A 22,101-nucleotide genomic window follows, 5' to 3' on the forward strand; every position below is an offset into this window, starting at 1 on the left:
TTTGCAGATGACACCAAGATTGGGAGTGTAGTGGGCAGCAAGGAAGCCATCAAGAGTTTGCAGTGGGATCTGGACCAGCTGGAAAAAATGGGCTGATAAACAGCAGATATAATTTAATCAATACAAGTACGAGGTGTTGCACTTCAGTAGAACCAACCAGGGTAGGTCTTACACAGTGAATGGTAGGGCACTGAGGAATGTGGTAGAACAAAGAGATCTAGGAATACAGGTCCATAATTCATTGAAAATGGCAGCACAGGTAGATAGGGTCATAAAGAAAGCTTTTGGCACTTTGGCCTTCATAAGTCAAAGTACTGAGTACAGAAGATGGGATGTTATGCTGAAGTTGTATAAGGCATCAGTGAGGCCTAATTTGGAGTATTGTGTGCAGTACTGGTCACCTACCTACAGGAAGGATGTAAACAAGGCTGAAAGAGTGGAGAGAAAACTTACAAGGATGTTGCCAGAACTGGAGTAACTGAGTTATAAGGAAAGATTGAATCCAGTTGATTAGGATCTCTATTTCTTGGAACATTGAAGATTGAGAAGAGATTTGATGGAGGTATACAAAATTATGAAGGCAGATGCAAGCAGGATTTTTCAACTGAGGTTGGTGGGACTACAACTAGAGATCATAGGTTAAGGGTGAAAAGTAAAAAGTTTGATGAGAACATGAGGAAAACTTTTTCAGTCAAATGGTTGTGAGAGTGTGGAATGAGCTGCAAGTGCAAGTAGTGTGTGCAAGCTCGATTTCAATGCTTAAGAGAAGTTTAGATAGCTACATGGATGGTAGTGGCATGGTCAATAGGCACTTTAAATATTTTGGAAAAGACTAGATGGCCCAAAGGGCCTGTTTCTGTGCTGTACTTTTCTATGACTCTGTGACATGTTCAATAAAATTACAACCAATCTCATTGTTGGCCTCAATTGCGCTTTCCTGGCTGATTCCCATAATCATGCCAGTAATGTCTTGAATGGACAGAATTTTAATGCATTGAATTAATTGAATTTAAATTCCATAGCTTTTGTCCTAGGATCTGAACTCTTAAGCGTGGATCATTAGTCAGTCACTAATAACTAGTCCACTGTGCAATTGTATTCAATAGTTTATCATTCTCTAATACCTGGTGTATTGGTAACACAAAATCACATGAATACATCTATAAGAAAACATATAGAAGAAACTGTTTCATGCAAAGAGTTATTAGAACCTGTAACTTATTACCACAAATGGCTAGTGAACAAAAGACTGATATACAAAGCATTGAAAACAGAATTATATTCAAAAGAAGAGGAATAATGTCTTTAGGGAAAGCAGATCTGATTTGTTGGTAAAATGCAAAGCTAATAGTGAGGCAGGTAAATTACTTCAATAGTGTCCTTCTGCAATGACATTTCTAGTTCACTGATAGTCAGTTTACTAGGGTTTATATTACAGAACATCCTGGAATCAAACTGAGAAGGGGAGATTGGGACCATTTGTAAGTTTACTGCACAAGGAAATGATGAATATCTGAGAGCAGGTTGCTCACCTTCTCTCACAGTCTGACACAATGTTGACTATGGCCAGACACAAATGATATTGTTCAAAGTAAATAATTAACAGTAAATAGTTTGGATACAACAAAAATGAGTCATAAGCCAAAGTTGCATTCAACAACTTTATATGTTCATTGTTCTCACAATAATTCTTGCATCGTGTCAACTCTGCACCGGGCTTTGTTTATTTATTGGATCTGACAAGAAGTTTTCATCTTGAGTAATCCAGAACTTCTCAGCAAAAATATACAATGGTAAAAAAAACATTTTAGTGTATTATTGCCATCCTATGAGGCCAACAGAAACAGTGGGGCCATACCATTGTCTATCATATATCCCAAAGGTCATGGGTCATTGGTTCAATTCTTGGGTTCAAATGTAGTAAAGCATGCGATAATAAACTTGTCAGTTCACAGTGAAATGCCGAGTGGGAAAGTCCTTAGCCTCTTGGGTCACTGAGACCACTTGTACCAACCTGGCTGGCTGCCAATACCTTATTCTGAGGAACTGGGGTTCTATCACCAATATGTTTTTCTTTCACATTCAGACTATAGTAGGGATTTAACAGTCCAGCTGTGAAAACACACTGCTTTTCAATAATCACCAGCTTCTACATTTCTAATTCAAGTCAGCAATTTTGAAGTCTAAATGTAAAATCCTGCCACCCAGTTTTATTAAACAGTCAGAATTAATTTCATTCATTATAGGAGTAAAAAGGTAAGAATTAAAAAAAAACACCCTGGTTACTAGACCTGTCTTTGTCCCATTAAGAAGTGCAACCTCTTCCTCAATACATTTTTTTCATATTTTTAGTGGTGCAGGAATAGAACCTCACACATAATGAGTAGATAAGCAAGTTAAAAATTCAAGCCTTACATTTTTCACAATATTTTCCTGTATATCCATGCTTGCAATTACACTGCTGCCATGACCAGTGATCCACACAGGGGCTCTCATGTTGGCAGGGGCTGTTTAGACAGACTCCTTCAATTCGTAAACACCTGAAATCACGTATATATGAGGCATCAATTAACACATCAGGCCAAAACTTATTCAAGATCAATGACAACAAACCAGAACTTCCACAATTTTGCTGGGCTGCTGTGTCTATGCCATGGATTATCAAACTTTACATATTAGCGGCAATATAAAATAAAACAATGTCATAGCAGGGGAGCAAAGGAGAGCACAGTTCCAATGAGAGGAGCAGGTGGCCTCATTAATGTCCTCCCAACTTTCCTCACTGAATGATCTAAAACTCTTAAGAAAGGGAACCAAAAATGGCACTAGCTTAAAAAAACGTTAATATGGCAATGGTACTGATTTTCAAATAAAATAAGTCCTGTGTTAGCATAACTGGACTCCAGATACTACTTTTTACTGCATGTCATACTACTAGTTTTGCTAACCAAGGGTATATTCTAGAGGGTAAAGATCTCAATCCTATTAAATCACTCACTTCAATAGGTGAATAAGGTAAAGCTTTTTTTTTATAAAAAAAAACGATGCAGTTGCCAAAGCCAAAGGCTAAGTCCAGAATTTCCTGGCAGCAGTATATGTCATATGCTTTCCATTCACCCATCTGTTCAGTACCACTTATGTGGAGAGAACCTTATAGTGACAACATCCTGAATGTAGATGGTAACAGAAATGTTGATGATGCTGTGAACCCCTCTATCATAGTCAGAGAGGGATACAACATGAGAACAGATCCTTCAGCCCATTAAATCTGTGCCGACACAAATCGTGCATTAATTCCAGACTCTTTCTCCAACGTTCTCATGAACTCCTATATTTTACCACTCTACTACATACCAATGGCAAATTTATACTGCCCAATTAATCTACCGATCCAGATGTCTTTGATATGTGAGGAGAATCCAAAATACCAAAGTGATGCAAAGGGAATGTACAAACAATGCAAAGAACACCCAAGGTCAACCTGGGTCTCTGGCACTGAGAAACAGCAACTCTACTTTTTGTGCCAGTGTTCTGCTTATGACTGCAAATAGAAACACATGCCAGGGTTTGAATAAACCCTACCAATGGAAATACTTGGATATTTGGTTAAGCCACTCTCTTGGGCTTAATTGTCTGTTAAAACTTTGAAATGATATATGAGTATCTGTGAATGCCTTTGGCATTTTCAAACACTGAAAACTATTAAAAATCAATCATACAGTACGTTATGCAAATACTTAGGTTTAATTAAATAGATCTAAATTAATTCAAAGTAAATTACCCAGTACTTCTTTCTTTCAAAGCCATTCCTCCCCATTGAAATGAATGCATCAGATCTAACCACACACAGTTCAATAGGCAGATTCCCCACCACGGCTATTGTGAACTGCAGGAAGTTAGTGATTTATCATGAGAAATTCAATGTTGGAACACAGAAGGCATTTCTCAGGAAGTTTGTCTCTTCTGAATTTGCATGTACGTACCAGTATTCTAACCCTTCTGCCAATGCTTTACAGTTATTGCATTTTTTATTAACTATTTAATCTTTAATATTTCAATTTCGGAAATTTTAGTAAGGCTATCAGAAAGATCATAAATCTGTACTTTTAAATATATGTAAAAGTGACTTCATCAAAATAAAATTCCAATGGCCTAACTACGTTTTAAACTTTGTAAATTCCAAGTGAAAACATTATGCTCATTAATAGGACAAACCATAACTTACTAGCATAGTATTGCTCTCTTCTGTTTTTAATGGGCCATAAATCTATTAATAATGTCAACAAAACTGCAGACAGAAAACATCACATGAACACAGCAGGTATTTTACATTCTGCAACTAGTTTAACAGAATACATGCAAAATATAATTCTCAGAAGTCAGACCTGTCTAGAATCCCATGGCTTGCCAGAGCTTGACTGGGTTCAAGAGGACGTCCGTTGACAGCAAATTCCATCACGCATCCAACAAAATCATGTGTAATAACTTGACCTTTTCTTTGAAGAATTGGTTCTATCGATCTGATTCCACCTATTGTTAACCTATTGGGTTGCACTTCCAAAGTCCTATTGCATTAAATAAACAAATGGAAAGTCAAGTTACATGTACACAGCTAAAAACCTACAATGATTTCTCCATAGTAACATATGATACTTTAAAATAATCACTGATTATCCAACTATAACAAGAGTTATATAAGGATAAATATAAGGACAGAAGGGTTTTTAAGGGATGTGTATCAATGCAGGCAAATGGCTCTAGCTTGGTAAGCTCCATGGTTGGCAGGGATGAGTTTGGCCAACAGGCCTGTTTCCATGCTGTATTACTTTCTGGCTCTATTAAACTAGATTCTGCAGTATGAACTGGAAACTTAGGTATGCAATGAATTACTTTTCAGAGCTACACAGATGAATACCTCTTTTCCTAACAAGGCACTAGATCAAAACAATTTCTGGTCAAATAATAAAATCCAAATCCAGTCTTTTGTCAGCAGATATAACTTTGCTTATTCAACAACTCTGCAACTTCCACTGGAACCTGTTTATGTATCTCCCTTGTGCACTTGACATGCTTCGTGTGTTAGTCATGGACAGTCTCTAATCTAGAACTGATTGTAATTGAACCATTTACTGGGGTTAATTGTTGACATGTCCCAAGCTTACTAAAATTGGCCTGTCAATGAGTGAAATTTACTGCCCTCTGTTAGAGCAGAGATTTAATAGAGCCCCAGATTGTAAGTAATTAGAAAAACACCTCTCCCTTAAGATTTCTGGACTTTTCTTTGCAGATGCCTGGCCATACAAATGCTTATCCCAACTCTACTATTCCAACACATTTGAGAATCTACTCAACCCCAACTCTGTGGGTCTTTCACATATTGTCAGCCTAGCTCACGCTAGAGCTTGTTCCAATAACAACAATTAGCTTCTACTGCTAGTGTCTCTGCCACTAAAGGAAAGCAACCACCAAGCAAGTAAAGGACGAGCTGCCAGAGGAAGTGGTGGATGTGGGTTCAGTTTCAATATTTACAAGAAATTTGGATTAGTGCATGCATGAGAAGGGGATGGGGGGGGGGATGTGGCTCAGGTGCAGATAAATGGGGCTAGGTAGAATAACAATTCAGGATGCTCCAGGTAGGCCAAAGGAACTGATTCTGTTCTATCATACTCTATGACTAAGTTCCTGTATCATCTACAAATGGAAACGTCAGGACAAGGGACAAACTTTATGTAACTCAAATCAAGCTATATTAGTCTTTAAGAATTCCTTATGCCCAATGTGGTCCTAGATATTGTCTACCCTTCAGATATGCAATTTTTCCTTTGCTATGCACAACAAAAGGGTAGATCTTTCCTGAGCGTGGTTAAATGAATTTACTAAATGCACACATAGTGGAAATACGCCTCAGTTTCCAAGAAAGAAACCAGTAATAGCTTGGAAATTTCACACTACTTTTCATTGTTCACCATACCTTTGGAATTTAGTGTGGCCATGGAGAAAAAAGATTAATTTATAGAAATCAACTATTTAATTTGTTTCTCTGAGGGTAGGGATTTTGATAAAATTACAGTATGAGATCCTGAGAAGCCCATGCAATTTCCTGGTTGATCATTAAGTGACTATTTTTTTCAGTTCCAGACTCCCACTGAAACTCAGAAAACATGCTATTAGGAAGTTCTTATTATCCATTATGCTATAAAAAGTAAATACAAAATCTGTTTTTCTCCTTAAGAATTATCAAAGAGCAGACAATCAGGCCCCACTAAAAGTCTATAAACCACAGTAGTATTTTCTGCGATATTCCAAATGGTACCAAGCAGATGATGTATTAAATAGATTTCTGTTATTTGAACAGAGCTGTAAATATTCAATGAAATAATAAACAAAAGCAAAAACCAGAACATTATTTGCCAGCAGATATAACTCTGCCTACATGAGAACAGCTGTTACATTTCAAAAAACTCAATGCATACAATATTCTTTTAACGCTGAGAAAAGTAGTAATTTATCTTTCAGAAAATTGCCTTTAACTATTTTTAAGCAAATACATTGGCCCAAATCCTGGTGATAAATAGTAAAGCTGTGGTAATGAAGTATCCATTATCAGTGCGCAAAATGACTTATACATTCCAAAAAAAAAATTGTGACTGGAGAATCTGCAGATCATGCTCTTTGATTTACATTATTATGCTGTTTGCTTTGCACAAGCAAAATCTCACTAAAGTCATTATTTTCAGGAACTCCTGGAATTACCGAACAATTACTCATTGGCTTTATATCAGTAATTTATTGCTGGTGATTAAGAGCAAACATATTTCTTTAATGTCAAGATAGTTATTGATGCACCTTCTAATCTAGTGTACTACATTCAGTTCACAATATGGTCACTGGGACATTAAAGCATAAAAATTGGATGTTCACTTCATGAAGTATCTGCACTCAGTCTACCAAGGTGGCCAAGATTTGTTGTCTGCTACCTTAATTCTCTATCCACGCCTACTTTGACCTCACTGCTATAATGATGTTTGAAGTAAGCCTGAGGAACATCAGCTCTTCTTCTACTTGGGTATGTTGCAGTGTTCTGGACTTAATACTGAATTTTTCTACTTCATGTAACTTGCCTTCCCATTCATCATAGAACTGGCCATTTGAATGATATTGGCTCATATTTTCTCCCTCCATTAGCACAGCTGGATCTCTGGATATATCCTGTAACTCAACATTTTTACACTGCACTGTTTATATTCTCCCTATCTAACTGTTTGCACTTTATCATTTTTGTATAATTTTTTTTAGATTTCATTTGAGTTATTGACTGCCCTCTACAACATAGCAACCCTGACCCTGATAATGCTTTGCCTCCTTCTCCTACCTTCTCTGTAGCATTACATTGATATGCTTACTCTCTTTGTCAGTTCTGATAATGTGCTGTGGACCTGAAAAATTAATTCTTTCCTTTTCCACAGATACTGCCTGTGCTATGTGTTTCCAGTGTTTTCTGGAATGTTGGAGACACCCAGCACCTGCAATTTATTTTTATTTTCACCAGAGGGAACTTTGTTATTCTTCTTTAAAGTAGTCTAGCAGGATATTTTTTATATTCACTTCTGACTACAGGCTGACAATGCATGTTAATTGTCTGAAATCCAGCAATACCTCAATGATGCATCTGTGCCTCAGTGACAAAATTTGAACCTGAAAAAAATCTGACACCTGATTAAAAACCTGAAACGCATGAATGACACCAGCTGGCACAAATTACAAATAACTTGCATGGGAAGTTACAGATATAAAAGGTATGTGAAGAGACAATGTATATTAAAACGTAATTTTTAATTGATTTCATGACCCTGAAATCATACTACAGTTCTACAGGAACCCTCTCAGACTGCTGGCTAAAAGACATAAAAAGCATCTAGTTATTATGACAGTCACATTCAATTAACCCCCTAGTCAGCTTCCCCATCGCCAGTGTGAGGTGTATCCAGAAATAGAAAAATCACAATACAATGCTGCTACAGAGGATTTATTTATGTTAATGAAAAGGATTAATTCATTTGTGCATGGTAGCTAATGTTGAATTGTCAAAAGTTCAGACTTTCGAGGTTCACAGTATATCATGTACTGAATTGGTTAGCAGAAAGCTCAACACCAGTTTTGGAACTGACAGAACAGTACCATAACTGCACTTAAAGTCTCACAGTCAATGTAGTACAGACATATGATCACTGTGGCTGGAATAGGTTCTCTAATCACCCAAAAAAACAAATTTACAGTTACAGTATTCTTACAATAACAATTGCTGGAAATGGCTTTTTGATGATGAATCATTAACCTAATAAGGTAACTCTTGTTACTCTTTCCACAGATGCTGCCTGACCTGCTGAAGGTTTCTAGCATTTTGCTTTTACTGTTAAATACAAGGATAAGTTACTCGAGCTTGGTTCAGGCTCTGTAAAATTGAGGACACTCACAGTGCCATGAATCATGAAGACTTAATTCCTCTCGGTGGAAATTTGAAAGGAAAATAGAGTAGTAATTCTTTATGCTAGGAGCAAAATTGTTTGGAAAGAAGCAATAATCTTTGTCAAATGATATTACAGTTGATAACAATCTAAGGTACATGTATATTGCTACATACTTGATCAGAAATATTCCAGTTGAGAGACCTTTTTAGTGTCATATATAAAGATGCATTTAAAAATACAGATTATTTGGTGTCTTATTCTGTTGCTAAATGCAAATAGATTACACTGCTTCCTACAATACAACAACAATCAGCAATATAAGAGAAATCTTTCCTCTTACATCTCTCATAGTCCTACAACTTTCCAACCATGTGGCCTCTCTTTGTCCCACCAATGGTTCTTTACCTTCAACTTTCTTAACAAAACTCTTTAGGTACCAACCTGAAAATGTGATCTTTCCTCCTTTTAAGAAATTCATTGAAACTTCTCTCTGACCCCCTATCCTAATATCATCTTCTCAGTTGAATACAATCCTACAAAATACTTTGTTTGTTTCACTACATTAAAGGCTTTATATAAATTGAAGTTAGTGTTCATTGTGACTTTACAAAACACAGTACTTTAAATGGCCAATACATACTTTGGGAGCCATTTCCTTAATTTTAGATGGCAGCCACATAAAGTCCAACAAAGATTGATAAAGATGATAATCTGATTCTGCATACTGTATATCAAACTATTTTGGAGAAATAAATCCAAAAGTAATTACACTGCTGATTGAAAGGCATCTCCATATATTATCTCACCAACCAATATTTAGCATGCTGAAATTAAGGCAAAAGATGCTGTGATATGTGGGAATCTTATTTTTATCGTCTTGCAGCAAATATCAATACACACAGAGATCCGAATATCTGGATGTAACAATAAGTTTCACACTACAGCTGCATCATTTTCAATTTCCCACATTCATCAGATTGAACTAACTGCCCACTTGGAATAAGTTGGAGGCGTTTTAATGCTGGGAGTGTACTGAGAATAAGTCTGAAATGGCTAAACATTGATATAAAACTCTTAGTAACTGTCACAGAAAGAGAACTAGGATCTTGTTGAACAGAAATTAATGCAAACCTAGGAACCCACACTGTAATTAACAGCAAGAAAAAAAATGTACTTGGAGTTTTCCAGATGATTTGACAGTCTGCCAATTGTGGGAAAGTGAATGATTACCCTTGTAGTATTTCCAGCATTTCTTTTCTTGAAGAAATATCCTGGAGTCCTGGCAAAGTTAATCCTTAAATGTATTAAAAAAGCAAAAATAAAATCTTGTGGTTTTGCTCAGCTTTATTCTCCAAAGCACAATGTGCAAACTGCTATTAGTTTTGTTTTAGTCATTCCATTTGTTACATCATACATTTTAATTGCAGTGGCATGAATGCACACAATTCTAAATGCTTAAAATTAATTATAGTCTGATGCGTTGGGCAAGGAACTAAAATCTGAAAAAAAAATAGTCCCATATGAAAGCTACCATATTCCCAGCCAAAGTAACACCAACAAAATAGATTCCGGACTGGATAAAGCTTCTACTAAAAGAGTGGAAGATTCATAGTGATGGCTCAATGTTGTTATTATCAGTATCAGAATCAGGTTTATTATCACCGGTATGTGACGTGAAATTTGTTAACTTAGCAGCAGCAGTTCATACAATGCAAGGCATGCTCCTCCATCCCCTGACAGACCCGTTCTCACAGGATTCTGGCTGCAAGATTCAGCCTCTATGTTCTACTTTAGCTCCCCAGGTTACAGAAGATTTGACTTAAGTATGTCCGACATTTTTGAAGATTTTTTTCAAAACAGGGAAATTAGTTACAGAATTGCAAACATCCTCAGGAGTTATTCAATAGGGACAGCAACTGGTTAATTCAAAAGGCAACCAATTTTCAAAATAAGCATTTACAATGCACCCTCCCTGAAGTTAACAAAGACATATTACCTTTAAGAATGCAGCTGTCGATTCATAGTGGAAGGCCATTTAATAAATTTACTTTGGAAACTGACAAGGCAAATTTCTTCTACTGATGATTGTAAAAATACTTTTTCAAACAATCTACCATCCATTAGTGTTACAAGGTTATTAAAACTATCCACTGAACATGGGATATTCTGATTTTGTACCATGCAACTACTCAGGGAAAGATGATAAAGATACTGTATGTTCATTTTATCATGTTCATGTTAATACTCAACATTTCTAGGAATGGAACCTTTATATGACCTGGGAACTGACTGAATCTAGGAGCTCTCCAAGTATTTATTTAAATAAGACTCTTCTGTTCAGATAGGGCCTCCATATTTTCAACCTTATCCCACTGCAAAGTTTCCAACCAACCTTCCAGACCAAACAGACCTGAATCCTATATTGTATATCCTAATCCTATATCCCCCAAATCGATTAAAAGTGATATTCTTACCAATCACTTGCTGATGTTAAACTGGTAGCTGTGCAATAACCAGCTTCCTGAACTTCAGAACATGAGTCAACTGTAAGAGATGCCACCTGGACAAGAGAAATACAATGGAGTTTAGTTTCATTTAACATGACAGTATTCTTAACCATTTCCCAATACAGTTTTTCTGGAGTAGCAATCTTTGCAAAGCTGCAATAAATTCTCATGAAATGTCCACTCAGTTGTTCACTTAAGATGTGAAGCAATAGGAAGTAGAAATCCATCAATCATCCAAAATAGACTCAAGAATAGCCCCCAATGAAACAAAAGAGAGTGCTCATTTATTGTAGTCTGTAATTGTTACACTAGTGACGATCAACCCTACATCTAATCAATCTCCTGTCTAGTTAGTCATTACCATTAACCATATATTAATAATTAAATACATTCAGAGTTGGGAAACATATGCAGAGAAACACCAGTGCCACGAATTTGATTTCACAAAGTTAGAAAGGAAAGAAATCCAAGAAGAGGAAAAATGTATGCAGACGATCTCAGAGGATGGCAAGAGAGTGACAGATGGAATGTACATGGGGCATTGTGAAATTATTAATTTTGCTTGGAATAATGAACATGAATCACAAATATAGGAAGCACTTTTGAAGGCAAATGGTAAATTAGTCTTTTTGGCAAGTTATGCTGAAATTATACAGGGCTTTAGATGACAATATTCCTTTAGACTGTTTACCTTTGAAAGGATAAACCTGTGTTTAGGAGGTGTAACCTAGATTTACTGGATTGATTCCTAGGAAGAGAGTGCTGTCTGATGAGAAACTGAGTGGGATGTATTTGATTTTTTTTTGAAAATACAAAAAAAAATTTTTTATTGATTTGTTCTGCAAAATATGTAATATCTCAGAAAATTGTAGGTTTGTTATTTCAACTAGACCACGGCCAACTATGAATAGTATTTTGACACATCTTGGTCAACTTTGTATTTTAATTAGTGAGGATGTGATTGTGTGTGGTAACTTTATTAATGCTATACCATTGCTGATTGGGAAATAGTTACAGAAAATTTTTAAATGCCTCATTGTTTGAAAATAAAACTTAATCCACACATTGTAGATTTCTGATACACTCTATAAAAAAGGATAATTTGACTCAATCTAATCAATGTATCCTATTCTAATAAATCACATCATGTGTGCTGAAAATTTAATTAATGGCATCTAGTCAAAGATTGAGACCATTTGTTGTGCTTGTTCAGAACTTAAAGAATTGTCTAAACAATGAAAACTATTAACATGACAGTTTTATGTTATAAACAGATCTCAAGCCTAAACTGATTTCTCCTAGCCATGTACCACTGAAAAGTGCACAAGCTGCCCATGCAGTTATTACAATAGATTTCCCATTTCATTCTGTGTTGACAAATTGTGTTAGTTCACACATGCCTGCATGTCAAATAAAATACATTTTACCACTGTAATAGTGTTTACATCCCAAATTTCTTTTAGTTCTTTAGCATTGAAACATTTCAGTGTTTTTTTAAACTAAGAGGAGCTCTGGTAATGTGATCTTGTGGTACAGTTTGTTAGTTATTCAATTTCAACAAATTTAGCTGTGAAAGTTCATTAACTTCTTATGTATTTGTCTCTTCAAGTTTCTCTTTATGCAATTTCTCTCAAAGTCATGAATATACTTTCAATTCCACAAAGATAAATCCAGTGGTAAAATAAATAGAGATTCATATAAATAAGGTTTATACAATATAAATATTATGCTTAAAATTAATTTGTTCATTCTCTTTTGGATAGGGTGGGAGACAACGGACATCAAAAATTTTCAGTTAAATTGAGATTTCAGCATATCTGAGGTAAGCAAGTCAAGATGAAATAAGACTGTTTACTTCAGCTTGTCATCCAGCTTACTTGTTCTTACAATCTTTTCTTTTTCCCACCCCACACCCATACCACTGACTTATAAAATTGATTCAGATTAATTTTAAAGGTACGAAACAGGTCGATATTTATGGGAATTAATCTCAAATTACTTCATCAGTCAATTATTTTAATGTGCATTATCTTACATTTCAAAACATTCAATATTCAATTTAAAATTCATCATTGAAGTTCAATCAATTTGTGAATGCTTGCACCTTTTTAAATATTGTTTCCTTCGTAAGTATGTTCAAATACCTTCAATTTACCTTCGACAACTACTTTGTTAAAGAATTTAGAATGAATAGTACCATGGTGGGAATTTCCCTTTATAATTATTTAAATCACATGTACAGTATGCCTATTTGCATTTGTAGGCCTATGAATATACAGCCACTGATGTAATTTATTGTTTTATGCAGCCCCTTCACTTTTTGTTTATGTTATATGGGATGTTCTGAAGATTTATGTATCAGATTTAGACACTGTAAATTCAATTATGTTGTAAGATGTTATCAGTGGCTTGGTTATGTTATACAATATATCAGAAAATGGCACAGTGAAGGCAAAGAATAATGCTGGACATTTACATTCCTGACAGTGGTTGGAAAGAATATGTTCAAAAACAGTACGACAAGCATGATTCAGTTGGGGTAATTGAAACAAGCTATACTCAAAAACTGGACACTTGCCGTTTTTAACAGAATCTGAATGCTTTGTGGGTGATTTGTTTTTGTAACATTAATTACCATTTAATCATCTCATTGTAAGGTCAATGTGTTATTTATCTTTCTCGGATGTAATTTCTTATTTCTTGGTGCTCTCAACAGCTTTCGTTATCTAACTTTAATATTGAAACCAACATCTAATAGAAAAGAATGGTGGAATTCTTGCAACAATCAAACAGAAAATGAAAAAGAAGAGAAAGTAGTTGGAGCAGAAGAAATAAACACAGCTGTGCTACTTGCAAATTGGTGTTTCATTTCACAGCTTCTCAAACTGGTTAAGTAATTCACTCATTCAAGTGGCAGCATCTTGAGCGCAAGGGAATATATAAAGGAACTTCCCATTCCTCTTTACTACTGAAGTCTTCTATTTAAGTTTGAGATATTTTATTCCATCTTGTGGGGTTAGACACAACTCAGATGGCAGAAGTGAGAGGTGCATGTTAATCTATTGCTTCTAATCCCATTTTTCAGTGTTGTCAAACATATTTTCTGTGGTTTTTGCAGAAATGCACTCAACTGGTCCAAAATTTGCAACTGATTATCCTTGTGATTAACCCACAATGTGCTCATAAAAGGTGGGGCTGACTACTTTGTAACCTTGAAACAACCTTGAGCAAACAGAAAAAACAGGCAGTGTATATCAGAATCCAAAAATTTTAGTCAAGTCAGTCATGATGACGACTAGTTAGAATTTCTGTGTACATACTGAACCAAGGAGCCTGCTATGTACCAAATCAAGACCTCAACACCTATCAGTCTTAGCTGCTGCATCACTTGTGACCACATTTTGAATGAGGTTCCTGACCTCAATCAAAAAGGTAAGTTGAGCTACTCTGCTTTATTATTATTTACTTCTCTTTGTTAAAAACATAACAATAGCTTTTGTTTCTAAATTTTCTTTTGTTTTAAAATCTGAGGCAAGTAATTTTACTGAAACAAGACTTTGACAGTAATGAATTGTCTAGGATGGTGCTGTGGGCACAATTTCTGGATGTGTCATCTGAAGGCCTCACAGCCTATCCGTTTGCAAGGTGGCTGTGAATGGAGACAGTGAGGTCACTGACAATGGTCCAAGTTAAAGGATTAACACCGACCATGGGTTAGAGTATGGGATGAGTGTGAGTGGTAGATCAGATCAACTGCCATCTGTCAGCTGAGTATACACAGTTCTCAATTTAAACAATGTGCCAGAAATAAAGGATTGAATTTTAAAAAATGCAACATTTAAGAACTCAACAATAAAAACATACATGTGGTGTACTGGACAGTTAAGGATTATTTTTCTGTCAGCAATACAACTCAATTCATATGTTTTGGTTTTGCCCTAAAATTGAAAAGTTTTGGCGGGAAATATTCCATACCTTCGCACAACTTTTTAGGGTCCAATTTGACCCAAATCCCCTTACTGTCTTGTTTGGTATTATTGCAAATGAAGATATAAATTTAAATACTCCTAACCTACAGGTTTTAGTTTTTACCTCTCTTTTAGCAAGGAGAGCAATCTTGCTTAAATGGAAGGAGTCTACCCTTCCTACACATCTTCAATGGCTACGTGATATTATGTCTTATTCAAATTCAGAAAAGATCCGCTGCTCAGTTTTAAATTCAAAACAATCTTTTTATGATATCTGGGGACCTTTCCTAAATTACTTTTCCAATTTATAAAGTTTAACAGTGCACAGACTTTTATGTACATTTTTATCTTCTCTTCTTAAGCGAATATGGTTTTTTTTTCTAATTATCCATTATCATCCATCAGCTTTTTTCTTTGGTAGTTGGTAGGGGGTTGACTTTTTTTATATAAAAAATTTCTTTTATGATGTATGACCTATCTTTAAATTTTTGATTACAGAGTAGTATACCTTATGTGTTACGCTATGACATTTTGATCAATTTTATTACAATATATGAATGTACACAAGTTATGTTGAGATGTATCTATGTGTTGCACTCTGTAAATCTTGTTTTTTCTTCTGAATAAAAATATTGTAAAAAGAAAGCAATACAACTCGGGATAATGGGAGGTAGAACATAAAATATGGCAGAGTTACAAAATTTTGGTCATTAACATTCATTTTATTGCATTCTACAGAAAGGCCCTAACTGCAGAATGGAGAAAAATACTAAGTGAGGTAATACTCAACACAGAAGGGTCAAGTTTCCTTTTACTTCTGCAAGTAATAGCATGGAATTGACCGAACTGGCACAAAGTATCAGGGAACCTTCAGCATAACTCACACCCAAAAATATCCACATTTTTGATTCATACTGCTGTTTTTGTTGGTTTAAGATTCAAACCCTTGGCTCAGGTGCCACTTATAAAATGGAGATGCCTCCAGGGTCAAAGTGACAGACACTGCCAAATCATTGATTTACGAGGCTCCTTACATTACATTCATTTTCTTATGGGCACAGACATTAGGAGGCAAAGTTTAATGATTTCTTACAGGTTAGTACGTATGATTGTAAGTTTTATTATGAGTGGGCATAGTAATATATTTTTAAATAACTAGTAACTAGTACTTTATAAATAAAAAGAATATCAGATAGTTCCCAAGAACTATCCCATTCACATATGTCATTAAGAAATAATTTCTCAGAAATGTGAACTGCAACTCAACAAATACAAACTTTGAATGCATTTTAGATACAATTTCTGAATTAGCCCTAACAGAATGTTTATCCCAATATTTAGATGAATAATTGAATTTTGTGAGAGAATTTACCTGTGGTCACAGTTACACTTACTCTGTGGTGTAATTCTGCTTGCTGTGGTGGGATCTGAGCTCAGTGTGCAGTGCAGCCTCTTTGCCTCTGTTATTTTGATGCCTTGGTTTGTTCTAACACAGTCATTTTTCAAAATTGACAGTTTAATGCTTTTCCCAGCTTTCCATGGAAATTCCCATAAGAAAGCATTGAAAGTCTGTGTTTTTTACTATAAGCGGTGTGACATCTGGGCAATATATTTCCTACGTGTCTACACACTTGAAGACACACATGGCTGATTAACCTAACCAAATGGCTCTTTCACAATTGCTTCAAAAATAGCATTGAGGGATTTATAGGAAGTTATCTCCTAAGGCTACTAAAACTGCATCTATTCCGCAGCACTTCAGACATTATCCTTGACTTGGCCAAATGCAATCTGGCAAAAAAATACACAATTGTGTATATGCACCTCTGAGATAAAAACTCCTTATACAACATTTTTAATGCAGAAAAATGGCTCAAGGAAGAATAGCCTAGTCAGCAGGGGTGCTGTCGATCTGCTTGTATCACTCTTGATTATTCTGGAACTAAATGAATTCTGAACATTAAATATTGAAAGCTTAATTCATTGCTGATTACTGAGTCCTCAGCAAAGTCCCTAGAGCAATACAGGCCTAGCAGTTACTCACATTCCTCAGAGCACCCCTAAACCTTCAGTTATCATAAACACATTCTGCAGATACTAGAAATCCAGCCTAACACATAAAATGCTGGAGAAACTTAGTGCATCGGGCATCATTTATAGAGAGGAATGAACAGTTGACGTCTGTCAGGGCTGGAAAGGGAGGAGGAAGAAGTCAGAATAAGAAGTTAGGGGAGGGGAAGGAGCACAAGTTGCCAGGTGATGGGGAAGGTAGGTGGGCCGGTGAGGGGGTATGAAGTGGAGGTGATAGGAAGAAAAGGTAAAGCGCTGAAGAAGGAATCTGAGAGCAGAGGAGAGTGGACCATGGGGGAAAGTGATGGAGGAGGGGTACCAGAGAGAGGTGTGGATAAGAGAAGGGATAAGAGTGGAGCCAAAATAGGAAATGGAAAAGGGAGAATGGGGTATAAATTACCGGAAGTTAGAAAAATCAACATTCTAGCTATCAGGTTGGAGGCCACCCAGATGGTATATGAGGTTTTACTCCTCCAAACTGAGAGAGACCTCATTGTGGCAGTAAAGGATGCCATGGACCCCCATGTCAGAATGGGAATGAGAAGTATCCATTCTACAAAATCCTACAAAAGTTAGTGGATTCAACCCAATACATCACGGATAAAGCTCTCCCAACCATCGAGCACATCTACAAGAAACGTTGCTATAGAAAAGCAGCATCCACCATCAAAGATCCTCACCACCCAGACCATGCTCTTTTCTCGCTGCTTCCATCAGCTAGAAGGTACAACTGCCTCAGGACTTGCACTATCTGGTTCAAGAACAGTTACTGCCCCTCAGCCATCAGACTCTTGAACCAAAGGCGACAGCTACACTTATGCACCGCCACTTTCTGCTTTACGTAGGGATCACTCCTTATGCAACTTCCTTGTTCATTCATTCCTCCCCACTGATCTCCCTCCTGGCACTTATCCTTGCAAATGGAACAAGTGCTACACCTCCTCCCTCACTGCCATTCAGCGCCACAAACACCCCTTCCAGGTGAGGCAGCAATTCACCTGTGAATCTGCTGGAGTTCTGTGTTTGGTTCTCCCCATGTGTGGCCTCCTGTATGTATACCGGTGAGACCCAACGCAGATTGGGAGACCATTTTGCCAAGCACTTACGCTCCATCCACCAAAAGAAGTGGGATCTCCCCTTGTCCACCCATTTTAATTCCACTTCCCATTCCCATTCCAATATGTCAATCCATGGCCTCCTCGACTGCTGCAATGAGGATACACTCAGGTTAGAGGAACAATACCTTATATTCCATCTGGGTAACCTCCAACCCGATGGCATGAACTTTGATTCCTCGAACTTCCAGTAATGACCCCCCTCCCCTTCTCTTTCATCATTCCCCATCTCCTTTTCCCTCTCACACCTTATCTCCTTGCCTATCCATCGCCTCACTCTGGTGGTCCTTCCCACTTTTCTTTCTTCTATGACCTTCTGTTCTCCTATTGGACTCTCCCTTCTCCAGCCCTGTATCTCTTTCACCAATCAACTTTCTAGCTCTTTACTTCATTCTTCCCCCTCCTAGTTTCACCTATCAACTTGTGTTTCCTTCTACCTTCCCCATGTTTTATATCTACTCCTCATCTGTTTTTCTCCAGTCCTGCAGAAAAGTCTCGGCCCAAAACAGCAACTGTACTTTTTTCCATAGATGCTGCCTGGCCTGCTGAGTTCCTCCAGCATTTTCTCAAGCATATGTTGCTTGGATTTCCAGCATCTGCAGATTTTCTCTTGTTTGTGATTTGATAGCTACACTCATTCTATTTCTGGTGTTCCCACAATCAGTGGTTTCACTTTAAGGACTTTTATCTTATTATTTCATGCTCATTATTTATTGCTACTTATTTATATTTGCATTTGCAGTTTGTTGTTCATTGATCCTGTTTACAGTTACTGTTCTATAGATTTGCTAAGTATGGTCACAGGAAAAGACTCTCAGAGTTGTATGTGGTGACGTGTATATACTCTGATAATAAATTTTACTTTGAACTTTGAAGTACAATTAAAATGGGTTGTCACCAGGAAATCCACCCTCCTTAACAGATGCAAGTGGCTTAACATTTAGCAGCCAATCTTATCATTGTCCTTTGAAAGTGGTCATTGTTACCTTGTTTTTTACCTGCTTTGTTTAATGATATTTATCTGTCCATCTACTACAGGCAATAAGGTGAATGGAGGTTCTGATGAATGAGTCAAGATAAAATGTGTATATTAATCATAGAAATTTCAACATTTAAGTTAAACAGAATTCCACATATCATATTAGGAGAGAAAATTAAATTTAACAGAAGCAAGATAAGTGAAGAATGGGAGTGAAAATAGGTAATAAGCATGTAGGCTGATCATTCCAAATTTATTTTACTGAGGGATATTTGGACTACAACAATAATGTGGATTCATACTACACCCTTAATGTTGGAAAATATCTCACAAAGATTAAATGAAGCTTAATCTTAAACCATGGCCTGATTAGGGAGAGCCAGCATGTCTCTGTGTGAGGCAAGTCATGTCTTACTAACTTGATTAGAATTTTTCAATGAGGTGATGAGGGTGGTTGATGAAGGCAGAGCTGTGGATGATTTCTATGTGAATTTTAGTAAAGTGGTTAACAAAGTCCCTCATGGGAGGCTCATTCAGTAGATTAAGATGAATGAGATCCATGCAGAATTGGCCATTTGGATTTAGAACTGGCTTGCCCATATTAGACAGAGGGAAGTGGACAAAGGGACTTCTTCTAGCTGGAGGTCATGATTAATGAAGTATTGCAGGGACCTATACTAGAATTTCTACTGTCTCTGAAGTATATAAATGACCTGCATGAAAATCTAGATGGATGGGTAAGTTTGCAGATAATATGAAGATTGGTGCTGTTGTGGATAGTATAGAAGAATGGTAAAAAAATACAATAAGTTATGGATCAGTTGCAGATATGGATGGAGAAATGGAAGATGGTGTTAGATCTGGACAAATATGAAATATGAAATACTTACACCTTGGTAAGTCAAATGTAAAGATTCAGTACACTGTAAAGGGCAAGACCCTTAACAATGTTGATGTGTAGAGGGACTGTGGGGGTCAAATTCATAGCTCCCTTAGAACATGGGTTTTAGAAACTTGATCTAGATCTGTAGTGCATGAAGGGTTTGTTCTAAGCACACATATTAGCCCTCCACTATTAATCCTGATCTTTAAAGAGAATCACTGCACTACTGGAATTAATTTCTTGTATTGCTGCCAGAGTTTTAAGACAGAAAGCTTCCTGGAGTTTATGGATCAAGCACTAAGTTTGGAACCTAATGTTTAAAAATTGGAGCTGAAATGGTACCATTTTAGTTTCACCTCAAGGAAACAAGTCTTTTGTCCCACAGGTGACCATCACTCACTCACTAATGCCAAAGAAAGGGCATATGAAAGACCAAAGGTTAGCAGTAAGTTAGAGGATTGGGAAGCTTTTAAAAACCACCAGAAGGCAATTAAAAAAGCGTTAAGAAGGTAAAGATGGAATACAGAAGTAAGCTGGCCAACAATATTAAAGAGGATACCAAAAGTTTCTTCAGATACATAAAAAATGTAAAAGAGAGGTGAGAGTGGATATCAGACTGCTGGAAAATAATGCTGGAGGTAGTAATGGGAGAAGATAAATAGCGGCTGAACCAAATAAGTATTTTGCATCATTCTTCACTGTGGAAGACACTAGCAGGATGGTGGAAGTTCCAGGTGTCAAGGAGCATGAAGTGTGTGAAGTTACCATATCTAGAGAGAAGGCTCTTGAGAGACTGAAAGGTCTAAACGTAGATAAGTCATCAGCACAAGATGGTGCACCCAGAGGTCAGAAAGAGTTGGCTGAAGAGATTATGGAGGCATTAGTAATGATCTTTCAAGAATCTCTAGATTCTAGAATGGTTCCGGAAGACTGGAAAATTGCAAATGTCACTCCATTCTTCAAGAAGGCAGAGAATCAAAAGAAAGGAAGCAATAGGCCAATTAGTCTGATATCTATGGTTGGGAAGATGTTTTAAGATGATTATTAAGGATGAGGTCTCAGGGTACTTGGAGGCACATGATAAAATAGGTCGTATTCAGCATGGTTTCCTCAAGGGAAATTTTTGCCTGATAAATCTGTTGAAATTCTTTGAAGAAGTAACAAGCAGGAAAGACAAAGGGGAATTGGTCAATGCTGTGTAATTGGATTTTCAGAAGGTCTTAGACAAGATGCTACACATAAAGCTGCTTAACAACCTACAAGCCCATGGTAGTACAGTAGAGATTCTAGCATAGATAAAGCAGTGGCTGATTGGCAGGAGGCAAAGAGTGGGAATAAAAGGAGCCTCTTTTGACTGGCTGCCGATGACTAATGGTGTTTCACAAGGGTCTGTGTTGGGACCGATTCTTTTTACGTTATATGCCAAGGATTTGGATGATGAAAATAATGGCGTTGTTGCAAAGTTTGCAGATGATATGAAGAAAAATAGAGGGGCAGGTAGTTTTGAGGAAGTAGAGAGGCTACAGGACAGACAGATTAGGAGAATGGGCAAAGAAATGACAGATGGAATACAGTGTCCGGAAGAGTATGGTCATGCACTTGATAGAAGAAATTAAAGGGTTGACTATTTTCTAGATGAAGAGAAAATATGACGTGCAAAGGGATTTGGGAGTCCCTGAAGGTTAATTTGCAGGTTGAGTCTGTGGTGAGGTAGGCAAACACAATATTTTAGCATTCATTTCAAGAGGGGTAGAATATAAAAGCTAGGATGTAATGTCGATACTTTATAAAGCACTGGTGAGACCTCACTTGTAGTGTGTGCAGTTTTTGGACCCCTTATCTTAGAAAGGATATGCTGAAACTGGGGAAGGTTCAAAGAAGGTTCACAAAAATAATTCCAGGGTTAAATGGCTTGTGATTTGAAGAACCTTGATGGCTCTGGGCTTGTATTAACTGGAATTCAGAAGAATTAGGGGAGACCTCATTGAAACCTATCGAATGGTGAAAGGCCTTGATAAAGTGGATGTGTAGAGGACGTTTCCTATGGTGAGAGTGTCTAAGACCAGAGGACACGACTCAGAATAGAGGGGCTTCCTTTTAGAACAGAGGTG

The 22,101-nt window shown here is 36.8% G+C and overlaps 1 protein-coding gene across 2 annotated transcripts in view; it reads right to left on the reverse strand.

Moving 5' to 3' along the window:
• Positions 1-22,101, reverse strand: part of fat4 (FAT atypical cadherin 4) — a 363,521-nt gene that overhangs the window by 16,925 nt on the left and 324,495 nt on the right. For both annotated transcript variants that reach the window (XM_073042814.1, XM_073042815.1), the window contains exons 13-15: positions 10,943-11,028; positions 4,386-4,565; positions 2,416-2,540 (exon numbers count right to left, since the gene is read on the reverse strand). In XM_073042814.1, the coding sequence (XP_072898915.1) occupies positions 2,416-2,540; positions 4,386-4,565; positions 10,943-11,028 (391 nt within the window). The remainder of the gene's footprint in view (positions 1-2,415; positions 2,541-4,385; positions 4,566-10,942; positions 11,029-22,101) is intronic.

This window comes from Hemitrygon akajei, chromosome 4 (genome assembly GCF_048418815.1).
Source record: "Hemitrygon akajei chromosome 4, sHemAka1.3, whole genome shotgun sequence".
In the NCBI taxonomy this organism is placed as follows: domain Eukaryota; kingdom Metazoa; phylum Chordata; class Chondrichthyes; order Myliobatiformes; family Dasyatidae; genus Hemitrygon; species Hemitrygon akajei.